The 9,786-nt window shown below is 35.0% G+C and overlaps 1 protein-coding gene across 2 annotated transcripts in view; it reads left to right on the top strand.

Moving 5' to 3' along the window:
* The window catches only part of DMXL1 (Dmx like 1), a 185,359-nt gene that overhangs the window by 66,231 nt on the left and 109,342 nt on the right, over positions 1-9,786 (top strand). For both annotated transcript variants that reach the window (XM_004696573.4, XM_045285386.1), the window contains exons 8-10: positions 299-488; positions 1,875-2,043; positions 6,743-6,955. In XM_004696573.4, the coding sequence (XP_004696630.1) occupies positions 299-488; positions 1,875-2,043; positions 6,743-6,955 (572 nt within the window). The remainder of the gene's footprint in view (positions 1-298; positions 489-1,874; positions 2,044-6,742; positions 6,956-9,786) is intronic.

The raw sequence follows: 9,786 nt of genomic DNA, 5'->3' as shown, positions 1-9,786 counted from the left end.
AATGATGAGGGCAATGAATGTACAAATGCACTTTACACAATTGATGTGTATATGGATTGTGATGAGTTGTATGAGCCCCTAATAAAATGATTTTAAAAAGAAAAAGAACTAGGTTGGTAAACATGTTGCTGTGATAAAATCAAACATCCATTCAATTGCAGTGGTCCTGACTAATGTTGAATGTTTATATATTGACATTTTCTTTGGTAGTTAAGTTGTGTGCGTTTTAAAAAATGTAAAAACAGAATTATATTGTGCAAATTTGTTTTTTTGACTCTAAAATATTTTTCTGTTTTAGGGCTTCTGTATGCAATGTACTGTTGACTTGCTGCAAAGATAATGTCTGCCGTCTTTGGGTAGAGACATTTTTACCAAATGATTGTTTGCTGTATGGAGGTGACTGCAGCCATTGGACTGAACCAATTAATTTAACAAATAACATCAAGAGAAATGCTTCCAGCAAAGAACGAGTTCAAAATGCTTTAGATGTGAGTGTTTTTGTTAGATGGTATTGCTTATGTTTTACTACTTTTTATACATGATCTTTTTATACAGTCATTCTAATTAGTGTACAAAGGCCCATGTGATAACATGGATACATCAAGAAAACAATTTTCAGGAATTTGTTTCAAATATATATACTGAGAGACTAAGACATAAAACTACTTATGACTGTGAAGCCACTTGAATATAACATAGTTATGTAGCTCTTTGAGTGTTGCTTTTTTTGATATTGGAAACAGCAGTTGATCTCAAAATAGTTTATCTTTGAAAGCTTTGTATTATTAAGGAGCAACTGTTTGTTTTCTCACATTTGGGTAGTATTGGTTCTGAATAGGATTAAATATATATCGTGTGGTACTTGGTAACTGATATAATGTCTTTGTGTAGTAATAGCTGGAAGAATTTCTTTACTGAATTAGAAAGCTTTTCTTTGGCTTTTCCCTCTGCCTCGTGTTAGCCAGATGACCTTTGGGGTTTGTGTGAACTGTTTTCTCCTGAGAAAACTGAAAATAATCATACTTGCACTGCCTACCCTATCAGGTCAGATGAAATGATAGCTGTGAAAATGCGTTGTAAATTATAAAAATACCATTCTAATATATGATAGTGATATTATTTAGTTCTTGAGTAAGGCAAGTAATTTGTAGGTGTAATAAAAGCTGTATGCTTAAAGATATTATTTCCATAGGCACATTATTATAAACTTTTTTTTAAGCTTTTAAGTTCAAGGAATTAATTAGAAGAACATAAACCAAATACAATTTAATCATAGAGTACTGTGTAAAGATTAACAATCAGATAAGCAATTTTAAGTCCTGACCTTATTCTTTAGGTTTCACATTTGCCATGCAAAAATTTTTAAAGAGGAGTGTGGAGGGAAGGTGGGATAGAGAGAGGGAACCAATTACAAGGATCTTCATATAACTTCCTCTCTGGGGACGGACAACAGAAAAATGGGTGAAGGGAGACGTTGGATAGTGTAAGATATGACAAAATAATAATAACTTATAAATTATCAAGGGTTCTTGAGGGAGCAGGGAGGGAGGGGAAAAATGAGCTGATACCAATAGTTCAAGTAGAAAGCAAATGTTTTGAGAATGATGATGGCAACAAATATACAAATGTGCTTGACACAATGGATGGATGGATTGTGATGAGTTGTATGAGCCCCCAATAAAATGATTGAAAAAAATTTTTGAAAGATAGTTTTACATACTTATAAGATAATCTGGTCTAGACTATATCTGTCATTTATTTTATACATGTGTTATTTACTCTATACATCTGTGACTTATAACCATATGAGCATTGGTTTTACTCTGGTTTTCTTTTTCTTTCTCTTTTTTTTACTCTGTGTTTCATTCACTCAGGTAAATCTGAGGCATTTTCGTAGAGGTCGGAGGAGATCACTTGCACTTGCAGCACATACTGGATACCTGCCGCATCAGCAGGATCCACATCATGTTCACAGAAATACTCCACTGCATGCGAATGCACTTTGCCACTTTCATATTGCTGCCAGCATCAACCCAGCCACAGGTAATAGCAGACTGTTCAAAAGATACTTTGGGAATTCGGTAGATTGTTTTTATACTTTGTTATACTTTCAGTTTTTAAATAAGTTAGGAATGACAATTTGAACTAACTTTTCATTCTACCCACCTCATTTGTTACACAGAAAGAAGACTTTATTTTCATTTTAAGGTCATGTTTGGGTTGTACTTTAAGATCTTAATAAGTCATTGAGATGCTCAAACTCTCTGCCATTGAGTCTATGCCAACTCACAGCAATCCAAGAGGACAAGGTAGAATTGCCCTACTAGGTTTCTGAGACTGTAACTCTTTATAGGAGTAGGAAGCCTGAGATACGCACTGTTAATTCGCTGGAAAACTAAAATCTGAGTTAAGACTCAATACGAGGGTTCCTTACAAAGTATTGCTACTCGGGTTTCATCTCATACATGCAAGGGCTTATCCCAAACAAAATGTGTTGAAACATGTCTCTCTGATCAGTGGATAGCTACAGTAAAGTTCTCCCAGTAATACACCTGGACTAGCCTCTTTAGGTTGCCTGCCACAACAACAAAAAAAGCTTGCACAAAGATCAATTAGCTCAGTCTTTCCATCAGCCTTTTAAGTAATATCGAAGTTAATGAAGATGATTAGAGGGAACAAATCATTAAACAGGGCCAAGTCTTGGACTGTCCAGTACTATCCAGAGAGCCAAATCCAATCAGAACAGTGGCTTCTGAGAGGATCTGGACCAGTTCAATTTAAGGCAAATAATTCAGCTCTGATAAGGCTATGGTGATTAATTTGGAGATTCCAAAGGAATAATCTTGATTTGTCTCAAAGAACATAGGATGATCACAGGGGCTTATTATAAAGAAGTGTAAAGAAAATGTAAAACTGCCTTCCTGAGAAAACTAAGTAAGTTATGCCAAGAGACATTTTTTTCCCATCACAACAACAATGTAACTGCTCTATCTTTGGAACTTACCAAGGACTGTCCTATGAGAATTTTCTTGGGAAACATTATTTCATCTACCTTACGGTTCTGATCTTGCTCCTTCAACTTTCCTTTGTTCTCAAAACTCAAAGAATATTTGAAAGGAATGTGAATTTGAGTCCCTCAAGGATACCAAAACAGCAAGACTATACATTGTGAAAATGTCAATATTACTAAAAATTCTTTACAGTTCAATGCAACTCAAATGCAAGTCCCACAATTCTTAAAAAAATCACAGAAACCAATCACCAACTTTATATGGAAAGGAAAGAAACCCAGAACAAATAGAACACTATTAAAAAATAAAAACCATGTAGGAGGCCTTTCACTCGTAGACTTTAAACTCTATTTTATAGCCATGGTAACCAAAACAACCTGGTACTTGTACCTACAATGGTACATATGGAGACCAGTGAATTAGAATTCAGAACCCAGAAATACAACCAACTACATTAGGCATATTATCTTTAATAAAGGACTAAAACACATTAAGTGGGCAAGAGATAGCCTTTTCAACAAATAGTACTGGAAAAATGAGATCTACACCAGAAAAAGTATGACACAGGACCCGTCCCTCACACTAAGTAGATGAACCATTGCCCTAAATAAAAAGCACAGAAGTATAAAGACCATCAACAAAAAAATAGGGGCATACCTAAGTACCCTAATAACAGGTATAAACACACAGCCAAACATAATGAAAAATAGCCACAGTATAGAAGACAAAATAAAGAACTAGAACCTACTAAAAATACCACATTTATACACATCAAAACTTTTATCAAAAGAATTTACAGAGAACCCACAGATTGGGGAAAATAGTAATAATATATAAAGGGCTAATCTCCAAAAATCTATAGAAAAGTACATCTTAACAAGGAAAATTCAAATAACCCAGTCAAAAATTGGGCACAAGACATTAGTGGACAGTTAACCAAAGATGGCATACAGATAGCTAACAACTATATGAAGAAATGTTCATGTTTATTAGCAATAAGAGAAATGTGAACAACAATGAAATACCAACTCACACCAACACTTATAGTAAAATTCAGTAAAACAAAATAATAAATGCTGGAGAGGATGCAGAGAGATCAGAATGCTTTTCCATTGCTGGTAGTACTGTAGAACTGTACAACCACTGTGGAAATCAACACAATACTTTCTTAACCAAATACAAATACAAGTACCTATGATCCAGCAGTCCCTCTACTAGGTATACTAAAGAAATCAAGAATACAACATGAGCAGACATATGCAGACCTATGTTTATTGCAGAAATTTCCATAATAACAAAAACATGAAACAACCAAAGAAATCTGATTATGGAGGAATGGATAAATAAAAGCAGTGAAAACTCTCTTAAATACCACAGACATGGGCAACACTAGAGAATATTATGCTAAGTAAAACTTAGTCTTCCAAAGGCAAATATTGAATAACGTCATTATTTTAAGGAAAGAAAAAGAAATGTGCCTCATACACAAAAGAGAAGATTTTGATGGCTATGAGGAAGCTAGGGACAGGAGCAGGAATGGGGGAAGGGAAGGATGGGATATTAAAGAAGCAGGGAAGTCTGAAGAAGGGGAGGAGAAAGGCAACTACACTTTTCCATTTGTGAGGATTTGGGTCATCTTTACATTGAGTCACAATCATGCTTAAGGCTACAATCCTTGTTCCTCATCAGCAAGTCCCACAGTGCCTTAAGACTGCCTCACTTAATATAGATAATTCCTATAAAGAACCAAATCTTTACAACTGAAACAGTAGGAAACATCATGATAAAAAGAGAAAAGGTCGAAATGGTCAAGAATTTCATCTTGCTTGGATCCACAATCACTGATCACGGAAGCAGCAGTTGAGTTGAAAGGATACATTGCATTAGCTAAGTCTGCGGAACAAGACAGCTTTAAAGTGTTTAAGAGCAAAGATGTCACTTTGAGGACCAAAGTGTCCCTGACTAAAGCCAAGATATTTTCAGTTGCCTCTTATGCATGTGAAAATTTGCGATCTATTGAAAGTCAGCCCTCGACACAAGGGTTTGTATAAACAAAAACAAAAAAAAGAAAAATCGAAAATTGGACAATAAAGAGGAAAGAAGAATTGATGCATTTAAGTTATACTTACTGGTAAGAATATTGAATATTGTAGACTGACTGCCAGTCAGTCTAGTAAATCTGTTTTAGAAGTAGTTCAACCATAATGTTCCTTAGTGGGGCCTTATGTCATATAATTTGGGCATCTTATCCAAGGAGACTAGTCCATGGAAAAAGATAATCATTCTTGGTAGAGTAGAGAGGCAGCAAAATAAGAGGGAGACTCATAAAAGTCACCCCAACTGTTTGTTGACTCAAACCTAACAATTGTGAACATGGTGCAAGAGTGGACAATGTTTTGTTCTGTTGTACATTGGATTTCTGAGTTGGGGCTGACTTGACACTCAACAACAAATAACAGAGTGTCTGTCGGAGAGCTTATGAAAATCTGTTCTTTTAGTTCTAGATTTTAGATCTGTACAATGAATAGCTCTCAGAAAAATTATTGCAGTTCTTCAGATAGCTGATTCTATCTTGTTTTGAATGCCTTTCTTGAAAATGAGAAGGGATTCTCAATTTCTTGTTTTCTAACTTCAATCTGGATACTATTGTAAATGAATAAGCAGTGTACTCTTAGAGTTGGATGGATAGGGTCATCAAAGAAGTAAATATGTTAGTTCTTATGTTATAAAAAGTGGTGTTGGTAATGAAGTACATATACAAAAGTACTTCAAAACGTTTGTGGAAAGATGAAACTCAAAGTTAATAGAATTTTTCCACAAGTGTTTTGAAGTCCTTTTGTCACCCTGGAATCCTTGTTGGGCAGTGATCAGCAAGCTCAGCAGTTCAAAACCACAAGTTATTCCCAGGAAGAAAGTTGGGGCTCTCTCCTCCCATAAAGAGTTACAGACTTAGAAACTCACAGGGGCAGTTTGACCTTGTACAATAGGGTCACTATGAATCAGCATAGATTCAATGGTAGTGAAATTTTGTAACATGCTTCCTTGATAACCTGATGATGGCATTTTCACGGTAGTTCTGGGTTAAAACATGCTATTATTAAAGTTTGGGTATAAACTAAGGTTTTTCTATTAATATATCTAAAATATTACAGACTTTTAAAATGAAACTGTTAGGTTAGTAGTAGAGAAAATATTTGTATGATTGAATAATTTAGATGATATAACCTAGAGTATACACAGGAACTTCAAAAAGCTTATCATAAAAAAGAATTTTAAAATGATAATTTTTCTTTAAACTTTTTGAAACCCTCTAGTATAATGTTATCTCCTAGATAATAGTTAGGAGCCTTGGCTGTGAATTGGTTAAATATTCAGCAGCCCCCCTGAGGGAAAAAGATGTGGCAGTCTGCTTCTGTAAAGAAACTGTGGAGCAGTTCCACTCTGCCCTGTGGAGTTGTCATGAGTCGGATTAAACTCGATTCCAGTTGGTTAGTTTTGTTTTTAGTTATACTAGTGTGTTAAATTTATCTTTTAAGTCTGTTGTCAATAATAGTGGTGGATAATAATTTATGTTGGAAGTCTTACTTAAAGGTTAATAAATAAAATGTATTTCAGAGGCTTAGAAAAAATATGTAACAGTCATTACTGCATGTCATGCATGAACCCTAAATCTTTTGTATGCTGGAATGATAATGTTTTTATATTTTAATTTCTATGTTCCTCATACCTAGATATTCCACTTCTTCCTTCTATTACATCCCTAAGCCTCAATGAAAATGAAGAAAAGAGTGGACCTTTTGTTGTACACTGGCTGAACAATAAAGAGTTGCATTTAACTTTGTCCATGGAAGTCTTTTTACAGCAACTTAGAAAAAGTTTTGAGCAACCTTCTTCTGAGGCCAGTGTGGAAGACTGTAATCCAGCTGATGTAAAATCTGATGAAGGTAAGTTTTAAAAAGGATAAAAAATTAAATGTTTGATTAAAATGCCAATTAAAAAAAAATATTGGCGTACCAGTAGAGATTGTCAGAAACAAACTTCAACTAGCCTAATACAAATTTGAACGAGCTCATTTCATAATCCAATGTAGGTATTCCTATTCCAGATCCGTTTTTCTCTAGGATGATTCAGGGACTCAGACTTCCTCATTCCTGTTAATCTGTCGCCTTGTTTGGGAAGGTCCATCTACCACTTCCACTGAGCTTGTTAAAAATGCAGAAGGAAAGACTCCAACCAGATTTAGAAATCTGTAAATTAACAAAATCCCCAAGTGCTGTATATGCATATTAAAGTTTGAAAAGCATTGCCCCTGGACCTTATATTCCTCTGCATTTAGCCTGTGGTTAGGTAGAGAGAATTAAGAGATGGTATAGTTCCTTTTCTATTGCCTTTACTCAAAATTGACACATAATACATTCATTCACATTCCAGTGGCAAGAATTAATCATGGGGTCCATGGCTTGTCTCTGACTGGATGCACTAAAAAAAGTAGAAGCATTTGGTAAAAGGAACTTGGTGTAGTGCTTATGCCTTGGGCTGGACCGTTAATTTCCAGGTCAGCTTTCTAAACCCACCAACCACTCTAGAGGAAACATGAGGCTTTCTGCTCCTGGAACTATATACAGCCTCCGAAACAAAAATGACAGGTCTCCTCTGTCCTTTAGGCTCACAGTGAGTTTGTTTTACTTAGTTTTAATGATTTATCAGAGCCTTGGTGGCATAGTAGGGTATAAGTTTGGCTGCTATTGAGAAAGATCAGCAGTTCAAACCCACCAGTTGGCCCTGGGGAGAAAGATGAGACTTTCTGCTCCCCTAAAAATTTTCACTTTCTTTAATAACAAATTTTCATTGTAACTTAGATGGAAGTTTACATTGCAGATCATCAACTTTGCATTCAATAATTTGAACCACTAAACAAACTCCCCTGCTGTCATAAAATTTTACTGCCTCAGAAACCCAATGGGGCAGTTCTTTGTCCTAGAGGGTCACCACGAGTCTTAAGTTGATTCAGCGGCACTGGGCTGGTTGACTTGGTATGATTTGTACATAATTTTGCTTAAAAAAAGTTTCCTTGTTTACTTTGAATCATAAGCTTGTACATTCTCATTAGAACACCACAATCAAATAGTACAAATGATAATAACATTTTCATACTGTTTGATAAGTGCCTTTCGAGACTCATTCTTCTTATGCTTATGTGAATATGTGTGTTCAGACTTTTTTATTGCATTATGGATATTCATTTTTTAAAACAAACTCAATATTTGTTTTAAAAAACATCGAATTCTACTATACAGTGTCCTGTAACTTGATTTTTTGTTTCATAGTGGGCAGTCTTGTTATTTTTACAAATGCTGAGTGTTCCATGTTAAGAGAACTTAAATTTTTAAAATTATTTTATTAATAGACTTTTAAATTAATTTTTCTCGCTATATTAATAATGGTGCAAGGATTCTTCATAGCTTAGTTGATTACATGTTGGGATGCTAACTACAAGGTCAGCCATTCAAAATCACTGGCTGCTCTTCAAGAGAAAAATAAGGCTTTTTACTATTTTAAAGAATTATCTGAGAAACCCACAGAATCAGTTCTGCCTAGTAGTCCCTTCGCGGTACTATGAGTTGGAATTGACTCAGTGGCACTGAGTCGTGTTTGTTTGGTTTAATAATGGTACAGAGAAACACCTTATCTTTGTGACATTTTTGGTAAGGTAGATTCCTAAAATGGAATTATCAGGAAGGAGCTTTAGTGGTGCTGTTGGGAAGCACTGGACTGCTAACCACAAGGTTAGATGTTTAAACTCACCAACCAACTTGTAAGAGAGAGATGAGTATATCAGCTCCTATAAAGATTTATAGCCTCAGGACCCCTATAGGGTTAGCTATAAGTCAGAATCCTCTCAATGGCTGTGAACTTGGTTGTTGCTTTGTGGTATAAACACTTTAAAGTTCAATAACTTCTGCCAAATTATCCAGAAATAATTTATTAGGTTATAGTTGCTGCTCACTTCCAGGCAGTGAGCAGAGAGAGAGTCTGCAAGGGAGTGAGCAGAGAGAGAAGGTGTCTCCTGCCTCCAAGGAGGAAATGCAGGAATTCCCAGAGTCCTCAGGGGAAGGCCATGCCCACACAGAGGCCTCATTGCCTCTATAACCAAATTGACAGACTAGACTTCACCCCTTTAGCCTCTCTAGTCCCAAATTGACACCAGATTATGTAACTACCACACCAGCATTGAATCTCAAAAATATATTAATTTTTCCCAGTTGGTATGAGAAATATCATGTCTTGTTTTACTCTGCTTTTCTTGTCACAAACAGATAAAATATTTTTATTTATTAGCCTTTCTTTTCTGGCTTGCCTTTTTACATGCTTTGCCTAATTTTAGTTTTTTCTTTATCTTATTAATGTGTTTTCTTAACTTAAATTTTTTTTTCAAGAGGTGAATTTTATTTTTAACGAGAGTTGAATTTTTTAACAAGATTTCTTTGCCACTTAGAAATCTATTTTTCCATAGCTTCAGTTAACAATATTCATTCATTAGGAAAACTATAATAAATAAAATATATTTCCTGTTTTTAATCTGCTCACAGTCTACTAGGATACTTTAAAAACTGCTCTATTCTTCAGAAGTTGGATAAACGTCTGATCTGAATTTCACTACCAAATGTATTTTTTTAATCGTTTTATTAGGGGCTCATACAACTTTTATCACAATCCATACATACATCAATTGTGTAAAGCACATTTGTACATTCATTGCCCTCATCATTCTCAA

This window comes from Echinops telfairi, unplaced genomic scaffold (genome assembly GCF_000313985.2).
Source record: "Echinops telfairi isolate 266 unplaced genomic scaffold, ASM31398v2 ScPeMD7_7469;HRSCAF=8507_1, whole genome shotgun sequence".
Classification (NCBI taxonomy): domain Eukaryota; kingdom Metazoa; phylum Chordata; class Mammalia; order Afrosoricida; family Tenrecidae; genus Echinops; species Echinops telfairi.
The sequence above is the reverse complement of the archived record's forward strand: the minus strand, read 5'-3'. Positions and strand labels throughout refer to the sequence as shown.